We start from the raw sequence: 15,719 nt of genomic DNA on the forward strand, positions 1-15,719 counted from the left end.
ACCACAGATAACATTGTGATATCAAATATGCTAAATAACCAACTCTGCAACACCTGACAAAATCTGCTCTACTGCATTGACAGGCTCAGCTCTGCTACATTTGTATGTCTATTTTGCCTTATGAACTTACTTGACAGCCTCATTGCTGAAGGTATTCTACACTATTCCTTTTTCACAATCGTAAACTAAGTTTTTCCTTTATATAGCCATCACCCCCCCTCCCCCATCGCCTCCCCCACCACTCTTTATTGCCAGAAATCGCCCTCTGTATGTTACTTGGACAGCACAATATCGATCAGCTTAGCTTTTAGTGGACTGCTGTAAACACCTTGGAAAGTGGATTTATAGTACTGCTGGGTCCCTGTTTCTACTCTTTGTACTGTAGAAAATACTTTTACAAATTTCCTGGGAGTAACAAGTTTGCTTTGCAGCAATGTACTCGGCTCTGAAGACAACGCTTCACTTTTTTTCCACCAAAGCATAAAAGCTATATTGATGAAACAACTCGCCTCTATAAATGATTAAACATGTGCAATGACTGTGAGTCTGTTTCTGGCTGTTCTTCATACAGGACTTGTTCATCATCATGCCCCTCTCTTGTGTTTTGGCAGCTCGGAGGATGTGGGATCCTTGGAGTCGGTATCTGGTTGGCTGTTACACAGGGGAACTTTGCCACACTCTCCTCCTCTTTCCCTTCACTGTCTGCTGCCAACTTGTTAATAGCTACAGGAACTATCGTGATGATCGTGGGTTTCCTGGGCTGCATCGGTGCTATCAAAGAGAACAAATACCTACTGCTGAGTGTAAGTACGTCTCTGTGGGAGTTGTATAGTACTGGACATTCTTGTAAGAGAAAAAGACCAAGCAGATTAAACAATACATATGATGAGTTCTATGATGAGCTTGAAATTAGAATGTGATAGGGCCACAAAGCTGTAAAATATTAAAGTCATATATTATACAGTTGATGTCATATACAGATATATATGTAAAATGTCCACACAAATAAATCAACAAAAGTAGCATTATGTCTTAGGGCTGCCAGATAATTCCACCGAAAATTAAGAAATAACCAACAGATAAGTCTTTAACTCTTCTGTTACGTTATTAGAAAAGTCTATACAGCTATTTCTATGAAAACTTATATAAGGCCTTATACACAGAGCCATGTACGGCGGCTCACACACCTAGCTTTCCCCAGAAAGAAGCCAAATAGAATTTCTGACGTTAGGGCAGTTTCCAATATATCCCTTTTTATTTATGGACAAACCATAAAAAATAAGGTCATTAGGGGCCTGTCCTTGTATAATGTATGGCAGCGGTCAGCAACCTATGGCACTGGTGCCGTAGCCGGCACGCGGGGCATGGTTTTCTGGCACACTTCCCACTCCCAATGTGCAGTGCTTCTGTGTGCTTGGCGGCACTGAACACAGGGAGAGAGAGCAGCTTTTCATTATGCGCTTGGCGGCGCTGGTCACCAGGTGAGAAAGCAGTGCTTCATTGTCTTTGTCGCTGCTGAACACTTGGCAAGCACACAATGCAGCACTGCTCTCTCTTGGTGATCAGCACCACAAGGAGTTCGGTAACCACTCTGTAAAAGAAGAGTTAGCAAAATTTGGCAACTTTCTCTCCTGTGTGCATCCCCCCAAGTTGGTGTTCTGTAGCCGTGGTCTCTCCTGTGTGCACCCCACCCCCCAAGCTGGTGCTCTGTAGCCATGGTCTCTTCTATGTGCCCCCCCAAGCTGGTGCTCAGTAGCCGTGGTCTCTCCTTTGTGCCCCCCCAAGCTTGTGTTCAGTAGCCATGGTCTCTCCTTTGTGCACCCCCAAGCTAGTGCTCAGTAGCCACGGTCTCTCCTTTGTGCCCCCCAAAGGTGGTGTTCAGTAGCCTTATATGCGCCACAGATGAATCATCTTTGCAAAGAAAATCAGGGAAAAGGGTCACACTGAAATGTAAGTTTAATTAACTTATCAATTTATTTATGTCACATACGTGGTAACAGTTTGACTTATAAGACTTTCATATTTACATGGCACACTGAGTACTTCATCATTGATTTTTTTTTTTTTTTATTGGCCCGCCATACAAAAAATGTTGCCTACCCCTGATGTATGGTATCAAGTTTACAATGATATCATGGACAGATCTCTAATGACCTTATTTTTCATGGACTGGCAGGATAAGGTTGACAATCCTGCATTACAGTTTAGAAGTGGAGTAACTATTCCCATGGTTTATAGTGTTCGTCCCAATGTCAAAAATATTCGGGTCTAATAATAACAATAGTAATATAGTTTTGTTTATCAATTCCCTACAAAACACACACTGACACTGTTACTTTCTTCTCGCCATGTGCATCATTCATCTGTAGTAATGGCCATAGAAGGAATCTGCAGTACCTATGGAATTGATCCAACCCAAAATATATAGTTAAGTAAAATGTTATAGATGTAGGCATAAGCTAGTAAGGTGTAAGCTCACTCATATTACTGATGTCACCCGCTGACAAATTTGTATTGCATTACATTGGTTCTGGATTATCAGATGGCCATAGCAAAGTTTATAAATTCCCTAGTAAAAGTTCAAGAAGAAAGTCCTAAGATGTTACACAAAATCTGCTACTATAACTTTTGTCTTTTAATCTGGGGAATCGTTTTTCTTAGACAACTTTTTTAGAATGAAGAATACATTCCATTACATATAGTCTCATGTTTTTATATTGTTATTGACTTGTAGTCAGGAAGTTAAAGCTATTTTTACCAATATACTGGTTAAGGCTTTGTTCACATTGGGATCTTTTTTTAAAAAAAATCTGCGGGGGTTCCAGTGCTTTTAACAGCAAAAGTAATGTAAGTCTGCTGCAGTTTTCTTGCCGTGCAACATACACGAACCCCAATGGAAACCAGATGGACCCCAGTCAATGAGATATGTCAGAATTAGTTAGCAATAGATCTATCATAGCAGTCATAGACCCTTCGTGCGTTGAAGGCATTGATGCATGACTATAGTTTTTGGATATTGTCCACAACAAATCCTCTGTGTGGTGTAGGTCAGCAGAGGTGCTCCATCCTATGTGACCCTTTGAACAAGAAAAGTAAAATCCCTGTCTATACAATAGACTGCCACCTGCCATTGCCTGCATGGATCTTCACCTATGTCAGTGATTTACCAACATTTTCCTAGTAAACGCTGCTTAATCCGTTCACCTTGGCGTGACATTTCTATATGTTACTTTGGGTTTGTAGCACAATCCTTAATAACCGCCTTTATTTTTGCCATATTGATCCACTTAAAAAAAAGAGACAATTGTCCCCAGTTAGCCAAAGTTTGCCCCTTTAGCTGCGGTATGTGAGCACGGAGAGCGGAAAGGTTAACCGTGATCTTACAGGGGATGCCAGCTGTGTGACATTCAATCCTCTCGCCGAGTAACTGCAGCATGAAATATTACAGAAGAGAAGTCAGGAGCGGAGGAAAGAGCAGGAAATAAAAACACACTTTACAGCTTGCCCAGGAGGGTTGGAGCGGGAACTCAAATTGATTTTTACTATCTCTGTACGCACCGCAGCGATGGCAGCAGCACAAGTGTGGTTGTTTTGTGATGCATCCGAGGAAGAGGTGGGGATTACGGATGCACATTTCTATTATAACTTGTGACATATCTTTCAATAACAATTCTCCATGAAACATTTAATTTTCTAAGTTAGAAGCCATCCGTGGTTAGAAAGTACATAGAAAAATGTTGTTTTCTCATCTAAAGTTTTGTTTTTTGGTGGTTCACAACAGAAGTCAGAAAGGGTCACCCGTGAAATGTTCTATAGCAGTGCGTGGTGATTCTCGGCATGTTACCTGAGCGCCCTAGATTCAGCACTACAGTACCACTGTCCCAGCAGATACAATCGATCACAGATTTCTTAATCTAGGGAGATATGTGCAGAGTAGGAATATGAAGTTACAAATTTGAGGAGAGCAATTGTAACTTCCTTCTTTCGGAAGTGGCTAGCACTACACGAACACTACATCTATAGTCTGCCTCTATTGGCATAAATGTCAATTCTGATGTCACCATCATTTGGCCTGTGAGGCCCTAGGAGAAAAAGTTTTAGAAGTTCTGGTACATAGGATATCCTAACATAGAATACCAACAACTTTACATAGGATACCAACTGATGTCTAAATATAATTTCACCAAAAATACACAATTCCGTTATGAATTTGTGTATTGAATGCTTTACCTACATAAGTGTTTATTTTTTATTATTTGTTTATGAGATCCGCCATGGTTATCTATTAGATATGGTCTGGGAACAGACCCTCTATAGCAGTGATCCCCATCTACCGGGCCGTGGATTATTTGGTACCGGGCCGCTGTATCTCGTGTCCACCCCGGTGGCCGCAGGGAATTCTGGGCAAAAATCACACCAAATTGTGATGCAATTTTTAGCCCGTAATGTCTGCTGCGGAAAATGGCAACATTAAGCTGGTCAGCTAGAAGGCCGGCCTCCTGGGATGAATTTTTATCCCAGGAGACCGCTGCAGCCTGTGATTGGCTGTAGCGGCGGTCACATGGAATGAAGCATCATCCCAGGAGGCCAGCCCCCTGATGTCATCCAGGTTGGCCTCCTGGGATGATGTTTCATCCCATGTAACCACCGCTATAGCCTGTGATTGGCTGCAGCCGTCACATGGGATGAATCGTCAGCCCAGGAGGCCAACGTGGAGGAAGAAACAGACTTCTGAGTAAGTATAAGATTTTTTTTTTTCCTAAGGGCCTTTTCACATCAGCGTTGGCTTTCCGTTCCGGGGTTCCGTTGGAAGTTGCGACTGCGCTATTGATTCCGTCGGAAAAACTGAAATCTGCCGGAATGGTGACGAACGAAAACCATTAGCAATGTTTCCGTCACCATTGATATCAATGGTGACTGAAACGGAAGCTGTGGTTTCAGTTTGACTTTCCGCTGCGGGGTTCACCCGACGGAAACCTCCGACGGAACCCCGGAACCGAAAGCCAACGCTGATGTGAATTCCGTTCTGGAAAATCTGCAGTATTTATGCAACGTGTGAACTGACCCGAAACCCCCTGCCGGTCCGTGGAAAAATTGTCTTGCATGAAACTGGTCCTTGGTAAAAAAAAATAGGTTGGACTGCTGCTCTATAGTACTGCTTAGATAGTGCCAAAACTCAGCCAATCTATGTGTTTACCATACAGGTAATATGCTAGATTTTCCAAAGTTCTGCTTCACCTATCTATACAATTACAAAGGTGGCGGTGACAATAGCAACCATATAGTGGCTACCCCAAAATCCTGATAGGGTGCATAGAAGAATGTAAAATGCACATCCCTCTGAGATCTGAGAGACCTCCTAACCGGCACACCATCCAGTCAGTAAACTATATCGTTGATCTGTGAGAGGGACATACAGCATGCTGTGGGAGTAAACTGCAGTACCCAGAGGAAACCTATGCAAACACGAGGGACCATACATGTCTGTAAGGGGTTACTCTTTTGTAAGGGGTTAATATAATTTCACACACTCAATCTTGAACTCACCTTCCACTCAGATTGCACATTGAGCACAAATAACACACCAACACAGTCCACACACCCCAAAACAGTCGACATACCCCAGATACACAACTTGCTTCCCCCACTCGCTGTGTGTGTTGGCTGATAGGTTAAAGGGTTAACACACTCTATGAAAAGGCAATTGGATTCTTTGGAGCAGTGGTCCCCAACCAGTAGTTCGGGAGTCACATGTGGCTCACGACCCCCTGCTGTTTGACTCGCCATAGAAACCCTGAGTTATTACCATATGCTCTTGCTACAATATGACATGCACATTCACAATCTTACAGACATGTCCTATCCCCAAAAAAGTGGCAATTTGGATGTTGGAATACCAGTGGGTTAAATATTTACCTGCAAATTGAAATTTAGAGATTTTGTGTTTCTCTACATTTAATGTGTTAACATTTTTTACTTAAAGATGGCTCCCGGCCATCACTCAAAATTAAATGTGGCTTACAATGTATAAAAGGTTGGGGATGGCTGCTTTAAAGCATACAAGGACCATACGTATTAAAGTTTTAAGCTTTACTATAAAAGGTACGGTGCTCACAAAAGTATGAAAAGCATTAAAAAATAAAACTGCATAAAAAAACATGCAAAACGGTTACAAAATAAAAGGGAGAATCAACAGAAATACCCAAACTTCTACAATGTTTAGCGTTTCTTCTGCTTCCTTTAGGGTAGGAATGAACAAGGGTCACGCACCTCAGAAATAGATTTGAACCCCACAATGTGAAGCACTTTCTACTGCCTAGGGTCCCTTTTACACTGGCCAATTATCGGGTAAATGAGCGTTCCCAGTACACTCGTTCCCGATAATTGCCGCATGTAAACAGGGCAACGATCAGCGGATGAACGAGCAAACGCTCGTTCTTCGGCTGATTTGTATCATTTTAAATGCCCATAATATTATTGTTGTCGGCAGCACATCTCTCTGTGTAATAGAAATGTAAAGTAACGAGCGCTCGTCCCCACACTAGCTGCTTGTGAAAAGAGCAAACAATCGCCGATCAACGAGCTGTTTAGTTGATCGGCGCTTGTTGTACCTGCCAAAATGGGCCAGTGTAAAAAGACCTTTTAGTCACATTTTTATACCCTTAGTCCTTAGGTTCAGTTTCCAGAGCTGCCCACCAGTCATTAGGCAAATTAGGTGTTTGTGCATAGACAGTAAAGGTCCTCTTACACGGCCCGTCCTGGGCTGTGTTAACGAGCGCCGATCAATGAGGCAGCTCGTTGATCGGTGCTCATTTGCTCCTTTCACAAGGAGCTAGTATAGGGACGAGCCCCATGCACACGACTGTATTTTTCATCCGTAATTACGGACTCTAATTATGGACCCATTCATTCCTATGGGCTACAGACACCTTTCCGTATTTTTACGGATGGGTGTCCATTCCGTAGAAATGATCCGTAAAATATAGAACGTGTCCTATTATTGCCCGTAATTACGGCACGGACTCCCCAAAGAAGTCTATGGGAGCTTCTGTAATTATGGACGGCTACAGATGTGTACCAGTAGCCGTCCGTAATTATGGAAGCGTTGCTAGGCGACGCCAGGTTTGTAGATGTTGTATATCATTTGTGGTTTTCTTCTTTTTGCGGATCCGTATATACGGATGGGCTACGGACCGTATTTGCGGATATCGTTCCGTATATATGCGGATACGTTGCAGATGACTTTGGATCTGTATTTACGGATGGATGAAAATACAGTCGTGTGCATGGGGCCTAACTTTATCTATGAAAATGTTAAATCCACTTATGACAATATTTCCTGTAGAGTTAAGAAATGCAGACAGGACAATGAAGTATGAGGAGTGCCCCGTGGCAAAGTCTCGATATCACCCACCAAAGTCTTTCTTTATTGTCCATGACGCCAGAACGTCATAAACACTGGGACATGTATTGTATGGCCGGCATCTTTCTCAGTTACCCTGCTGTCTAAAACAGGGAATCGCTTGGACATTTAATTAATTACCTGTATATTTTTTTATCATAATGAGCGGTTCATAAAGGGTAGTTCCTTCTTCACAGTAGGATATTCTTTCTATATATCTGTGTGCTTCCAGCCATCTAATCGCTTCCGAATAGTTATTGGAACTAAGGAAGCACATTGCGGATTTCCTTCCTCCCTTAATAAAACTCTGCAGATCATGTAAATGTAATTTCTAGGGGGAAGAACAAGGGCAATAAGAGAAATTTTATGTCTTTATTGCTTTTTTTACCTAACGTAATCATGTAGAAAATCCCATGCCTGCTTTCCAGGAACAGAATATGCAGAGTTGCCAGAACACCCTTTTCCCCATGTGTCTGTTTAAAAAAAAAAATAGATAAAAAAAGAAAATAAAAGAAAATAAAAATACACTATCTATCTATCTATCTATCTATCTATCTATCTATCTATCTATCTATCTATCTATACACACATGCACTCATATATACATGTTTATATATATATATATATATATATATATATATATATATATATATATTGACATAATACACATATACACATTGACATAATACTAAAATAAAACACGCACATGGAGTTACAGGTGTATATATATATATATATATATATATATATATATATATATATATATATATATACACCTGTAACTCCATGTGCGTGTTTTATTTTAGTATTATGTCAATGTGCAAAAAAACAACCAAAGGAGTGTATTAAAACCAGTACGGCTTTACTTTAGATTGCAATTGATTGAAATAATTTTGAGGGTGACTTTCTCCCCCCGTGAGACATGAAAAGTAATGGTTTTGGATGTCATTTAGGAGATTACTATACTGTAAGCATACAATATAGCATAAAAAATATAAATAAATACTATTGCCTACAACCTCGACCAGGAGCCTACAGTCTAAAAGAGCACGGGAAATAATACAGTAGGTAAAAGTGCTTACAGTATGTTGTAAAGTGACCCAAACATATGTAATGGAGGATTTTCAAATTACGGAGTAACACAACATAATATAAAGTATTCGGTGGTACAAGACATTCTGAGTAATATTGGACAGAGAACGCACATTTACTGAATTTTCAGTGTTCAATTTTCCTGCAGGGCCACCACAGGGGAAATGAAACATTATATAGTATCTATACAAATCTATACATTGTATGTGTAAGGCCCCATGCACATGACTGTATTTTTCATCCGCAATTACGGACCCATTCATTACTATGGGCTATGGACACCTTTCCGTATTCTTACGGATGGGTGTCCGTTCCGTAGAAATGATCCGTAAATGATAGAACATGTCCTATTCTTGCCTGTAATTACGGCACGGACTCCCCATAGAAGTCAATGGGAGCTTCCGTAATTACAGATTGCTACTGATGTGCACAACATTTGTGGGTTTTCTTCTTGTTTTTGCGGATACGTATATACGGATGAACTATGGACTGTAGTTGCCGATACCGTTCCGTATATGTGGATAAGTTGCAGATGACTACGGATCTGTATTTATGGACAGTGTTTACGGATGGATGAAAATACGATCATTTTTATGAGGCCTAAGGCCCCATGCACATGGCCATGGCCATAATCACGGGCCGCGATTGCGAACACGGCCGGCCACTGACAGCTGCCCGCATTTTCGGCCCGCGCTCTCGTACAAAGTATGGGAGCACGGCCTGTAAAAAGCAAAAGATAAGACATGTCCTATTTTTTGCGGTACACTTCTACGGCCCAGACACCTTCGTGTAAATAAATGGGACGGTGTCCGTGGACACTAGAAGTGAATTGGTCCGTAATTACGGTCCACAATTATGGATGATTTTTACGGTCGTGTGCATGGGGCCTAATACAGGACAGGTCCTCCAGAGAGAGACGCTCTTTGTTAATGCTCTCCAATTTGCCAAAGAGATGAGGATCCTGAATAGAGGACCCCCTGTATTAACTCAGAATTCCCTAATAGAGTGTGTGTTTTTTTTTTTAACTGGACAACCCCGTTTAGTGTCTGTGAGAAGGTGGTTTTCATGGCGGACTTCAAATACTCAGTGTTGAAAGTTTGCCTGATGCGAGGAAGTGCAGTCCAGAGCACAGTTGCAGCCAAAAAGATGTCTTGTACTCGGGAACGGAAGGTTGTGATAATGGAGGACGATACTGTAGATGCAATTAATTGGCAAATTGTAGAACACAGATAGAATGGTAAACAGAGATAAGAGAAGTGATGTACGAGGTGGAGAGTTTTATAAGCAAGGTTAAGACCTTTATGTTTTATTCTGGAAAAGATAGGCTGCCCATGCAGTGACTGGCAGAGGGCAGAAACACTCGTAAAACCATTTGACAGCGGAATTAGCCTGACTGCATTGTTTAGGGAAGACTAAAGAAGATTATGTTTGATAATACATTTCAATAGTCACAGTCAGGAAGGAGAAAAATGTAAGTTCGTCGGGACAAGTGCGAGAGTATTCTTAGGATGTGTTCACATCAGCGTGGCTTTCTGCTGAGGGGTGCCATCGGAGCATTCCATCAGGGGAACCCCTCAACGGAAAGGCAAACGGAAAGCTTGGCTTGATCTCAATGGTGACAAAAACTTTGCTAATGGTTTCTGTTTGTCACTGTTGTGACAGGGTTTCCTTGTTTTGACGGAACCAATACGCAGTTGACTGCGCTATTGATTCTGTAAAAAAAAACTGATCCCTGTCCCAACAGTGACAAACGGAAACCATTAACAAAGTTTATATCTCCATGGAGATCAATGGTGATCCAAACGGAAGCTGAGGTTTCCGTTTGCCTTTCCGTTGAGGGGTTAACCCGACGGAAAGCTTCGACGGAACCCCTTAATGGAAAGCAACGCTGATGTGAACAGGCCCTTAACATGAAGACAATGATTTGTCAAGTGACTGATATAAGGGATGAAAGAGAGACCTAAGGGCTCATTCAGACGAGCATTATACTCGTCCGTGTGCTGTGCGTTGAAATCACTCACAGCACACGGACCTGTGCAATTCAATGGGGCTATTTACACATGCGTTGTTTTTCACGCAGCGAGTGTCCTTTGTGTGAAACTCACTGCATGTCGTAAATTGGTGCGTTTTCGCCCATTGATGTCTATGGGTGCGTGAAAACCACGGACAGCACACGGACGACATCCGTGTGCTGTCCGTGTTTCATGCATCAAATACATTGAAAAGCAGAGAAGTGAATGTAAAAATAAAAAAAATGGGTGCTTGCACGGAAGTGAAAAATGCAAAGCACACGGACAAGACATGTAGGAAAACGCTGTGTTATTTATGAGCGCAAATCGTACATGCTCGTCTGAATGTAGCCTAAGACATCAGGTGTGCATCTCAGGAGTGGTGCACATCGCAATCTATCTATCTATCTATCTATCTATCTATCTATCTATCTATCTATCTATCTATCTATCTATCTATCTATCTATCTATCTATGTCGTTAGAAGAGGGGATTTGTTTTTTAGCTTGGTTTGTATGGAGAGAAAAAAGGAGACCCAGCACAGATAACCAATGAACCCCAACAGTTCATAGAGAAGAGGTGTATTCAGCAAATTGGAGGCGTAACCTAAAGGGATTGTACAAGTTTTTAAAAAATTGCTGCTTTGGTACAGAACCACGGCCATATCTGTCCAGGCGTTGTGTTTGGTAATGCAATTCAGCTCCATTGAAGATAATGGAGCTGAGCTGTAAGGGTATGTTCACACAGCAGCATCCGTAACGGCCGAAATTACGGGGCTGTTTCCAGGAGAAAACAGCCCCGTCATTTCAGCCGTAACGGCATGTGCAGGCGCTTGAACGTCGCGTCCATTACGGACGTAACTGGAGCTGGTTTTCCATGGAGTCCATGGAAAACGGCTCCATTTACGTCTGAAGAAGTGACATGACACTTCTTTGGTGCGGGCGTCTATTTACGCGCCGTCTTTTGACAGCGACGCGTAAATATACGCCTCGTGTGAACAGACAAACGTCAGCCCATTGCTTTCAATGGGCAGATGTTTGTCAACGCTTTCAAGGCGTAATTTCGGACGTAATTCCAGGCGTAAAACGCCCGAATTACGTCCGTAAATAGGCCGTGTGAACATACCCTTATACTACAGCTGTACATACCTTTTTTTCAGGAAGCGGCCAGGTCTTATGATGCTGGGATAGCCTGGTGTGCGGATGTTTGGCATTGCATGCAGGGCAGCCCGCTCTCTTACAGTATGGGCGTTCCAAATAGGCTGCTATTCGGCGATATATGCTGTGCCTCACTATCCAAACACTATGCCTTCATGTTTTACACACTACACTCACGTTTTTGTATCACTCACAGCCCTGATTTCTACACACTACACTTAGTCATGTCCCCTATACCTCACATGTACACCATACACAGTACATTATTATTATTTCCATTACACATTTACTTCCATGCCCAACACACCACTCCCCTCCAAGTTAGTAGGAGTGGCTATCATTATTTAAACACACCTGGGCACTTCCCTTCATCAGCATTCTCTGACCTGGTCGCGTCCTGTTTGGAACGGGTTTTTTACCCACCTCCTAATCTGTGAGTATGGCCTTTTGTGTGGTTTTAATTACATTCTATGTCCCAATTTTTTTGCATATCTGAGCTGTAATACTACACACAACACGTTGAAAGGTGTGGCACTGTTTTTGGAAGAAAACAGTCATGTTTTTCTAATCCTGAACAACCCTTTTAGAGCTTCTTGTCTCAAATGCAAATCAGTAATAGGACCCCCAGCTACAAATGTGCCATTTCTAATACTGGTATTTTATTTTATTTTCGGCAGAGGGCCTACTAGTAGTGAGTGCAAACTCTGCACCCACATAATTACCCCAGCGACAAAGGGAACTCTGAAGATATAGTTAGAAATAAGGGGAAAACCAGGATAATTCGGTGTCCTTCAACCTCAGAGCCTAAAGTGTTCAGTAATAAGAGGTGGTCAGCCGCACCAAATGCAGACGATAGGATTAAATCTGAGTCATGTCTCTTAGGTTTAGTAGCCAAGAGGTCTTTGGAAATTTTAGTAAGAACAGTTTCATTGTAATGCAGGGCCAGATTGGAAAGGGTCCATTTGAGAGTTGAAAGAGAGATGGTTAATGAGGCGAGAGTGAACCGGGCATTCGAGAAGTCCAGGACCACGGTGATGGCAGAGATGGTTTATTAAGCACTTGAGTCATTAGGGTATGTTTCAAAAGGGAAAAAAAAAAAACAAGAAGAAAGTGAAATATGATATGAACTGTTTAATTTTTGAGATGTGCAGTGTCTAACCCATATTATCTGTCTATAATCAAATGATCAAAAAAAAATGATGTTGCTTTTTTCCCTTCAGTTCTTTATCCTGCTGTTGATCATCTTCTTACTGGAGCTCATTGTGGTTACCCTCTTCTTCATCTACACAGATAAGGTAAGCAATTTTCATAACTACAAAGAACTTTATGAACTGTTTATCTGCCTTCATTAATAGTAGTGCAGACCGTCTTGTCTTGATCTTGGAGCCCCATAGACAATATGATCATGCTGTACTGATGCAGTTGACCATAATGGCTCAGATATAATACATTTGCCTTTTTGGCAATGTAGCTAGACCAATTTTGGTGTCTTTCTTTCAGTGTATTATGACTACAGTTGTAGTTATCTATGTACTATAGTTATTTTCTTTTTTGTATTTTGAGTCATATACGATTCCATACAGGCCCAGTTCTAGTGCCATAACCCTATTCACAGTGGTGTAACTAGAATTAATAGGAGCCCATAGCAGAGGCAGGAATTAGCTGCATAAATAGATAACTGAGGAGCAACTAAAATATAGATAATAGTGTCATATATAAGATCTTCTGCTCCTAGGAGATCCTACATAGTGGAGCTGGACCATTGAATACAAAAGGAACATCGTTCCTACAGCTGAGTGGGCCCCACTCATTCTCTGGGACCTATAGCAGCTGCTATGACTGCCACAGCTGTAATTGTGCCCATACCTGCTGTCACGTTCTGTGCGTATGTGGACCCACTAGGCCGCACCGCCGTAGCGGGGAGGCTGCTGGCCAAACAGAGCACCCAATCAATACAAAGTCCAGCACAATGGTACCTGAATAGTCCAGACAGTGGCAGAGGCTTTAACACGGATGGGGCTGGATGTGACAGGTTGCTCCAGACGTGGCGGATGACAGTAGGTGCGGCAGGTTGCGCCAGATGTGGCGGACGGCAGTAGGTACAGCAGGACATGACTCCAACACTAGACAGGCTCAGGAGCAAAGCACGGCACGGGATACAGGATACAGTTAGCAGGGCACGGGAACACTGGGAACAGGATAACACTGAGGGACCATTTGCAAAGACTAACATGGGAATTACTAACAATGCTCAGGCAAGGAAGTGAAGGGGCAGGGCCCCTTAAATAGTCCAAAGTGATTGGGGCTAATTTAAAATAGAATTCATGTGTGCGCGCTGGCCATTTCAGGCAGTGCCGAGCTGAGCATAAGTGAATGCTGGCATCTTCTAGGAAGGAGATGCCGGCCAGCACTCACAGATCCATGGCCGCGGCCACCAAGGGGTGAGTAGGAATGGCGGTCATGGACACTACACCTAAACAGTTAGCCAAAGTGCGCCCCAATGCTAATTTTACAGCATCTGCCCTGGTCTTTCTCAGACAAAGTGAACTGAATCAAGTTTCTATGCTTTACAGTCATTCTGTATAACTGGCCTTTAGCATTGGTCCATCATCATATAATCCATATTAACTTTTAGTCACTATTAAGTCTAAGGCTCCATAATGATTCTGTTGCCTCTGAGTTGCGTTTAAAGTGACGGAAAACCCCTTGTACCCTCCCCTTCATTTCTGTAGGTCAATGCCCTTATCAAAAACTGTTTAAAATAAAGAATTTACAAGAAACTATAGCTGGATCTATGTATCACCATGGAAAAAAGTTGCAAGCAACTTTGCAAACACTGCAAAAAATTTGCAACTTTTATTCATAAAAAGACATTGAGGTCACAGTAAGCCCACAATTTTATTGCAATTCACAGGTGATGCTATGGAGCCTAAAAATAAAAAAATGTACAATTGAAGAATGAGCATAAAAAAGTTCATGGACTTTTCAATAAAATAAGCTAAGATCTTTATCTCTCGAGTAATAAACTGTGACCCTGCATCCCTTTCCATTTTCTTTGGTAAAGAAAAATTCTAGATAGGAGGCCAAATCCTTCTGGCTCTCTGGTGTTGGCAAGACACCTCCAAAGTCCATATTTAGAAAATGCCTAACAAACATTGATTGAAAAACTCCCTAAAAATCTATTATAATGAGGATTTTTTTCTGAAGGAGCTTTAACTTACAGTATCTGCTTTGATCTCGGCAGACCTCACTATGATGACTTCTAAAACCCTTTCACAGTCGATTGGAAAGCAAAATCTATTAATGTAATAATTTCATGTTAATGTTACCCCACATATCTTTTGTATGATTTGCTGGGAACTGAGAATGACAGAACATAAGGTCACATACATTGTATTATATTGTTATGTCTTCCGCTGCATTGTACATTATGTTCAAGGTTCCCTCTGATACTAGATGACTGTTTCTCCTGATTTCAGTGTACTTTACCTTCCCGGCCTATGCATTAGTTGTGTTATTTTTTGGACTGGTGTAGAAATTTACGCTCGCCCACTTACAGTCCCCTGAGTCCGCCTTGATGTAGAGCATACATGTCAAATAGAAGGCCTCTGGGCCAAATCCGGTTCGCCACCTCATTTTATGTGGCCCGCGAGGTCCGCTGCATGTAAAAACCTGAATCAGGCGCTTCATTCCCAGGCCAGCGCCGGCCTCGCTCAGACCGCCGCCGCGCGACCTGCTAAATGTGAGTCACGTCAGGCAGAGAGGAGAGCGAAGCAGTAAGCTACCACTCACCGCTCTGGGGCCTATGTGGCCTGGGACGCTCTGAGCCTTTTCTGTGGGACTATCTACAAGGGGCAGACTGTGTGGCACTCTCTACAAGGGGGGCTGTGTGACACTCTCTACAAGGGGGGCTGTGTGGTACTCTACAGAGGGGGGGGGGTCTGTGGGGCATTCTCTACAAGGGGGGCTGTGTGGCACTCTCTAAAAGGTGGTGCTGTGTGTGGCAGTCGTGAGGTCAGGTGACTGGACTGCTTCTTTCCCAGGCCAGTGCCGACCTCA

The 15,719-nt window shown here is 42.4% G+C and overlaps 1 protein-coding gene across 4 annotated transcripts in view; it reads left to right on the forward strand.

Moving 5' to 3' along the window:
• The window catches only part of TSPAN4 (tetraspanin 4), a 446,081-nt gene that overhangs the window by 375,147 nt on the left and 55,215 nt on the right, over positions 1–15,719 (forward strand). For all 4 annotated transcript variants that reach the window (XM_075837604.1, XM_075837605.1, XM_075837606.1 and 1 more), the window contains 2 exons: positions 612–803; positions 12,881–12,955. In XM_075837604.1, the coding sequence (XP_075693719.1) occupies positions 612–803; positions 12,881–12,955 (267 nt within the window). The remainder of the gene's footprint in view (positions 1–611; positions 804–12,880; positions 12,956–15,719) is intronic.

This window comes from Rhinoderma darwinii, chromosome 9 (assembly GCF_050947455.1).
Source record: "Rhinoderma darwinii isolate aRhiDar2 chromosome 9, aRhiDar2.hap1, whole genome shotgun sequence".
NCBI classification, from domain to species: Eukaryota; Metazoa; Chordata; class Amphibia; order Anura; family Rhinodermatidae; genus Rhinoderma; species Rhinoderma darwinii.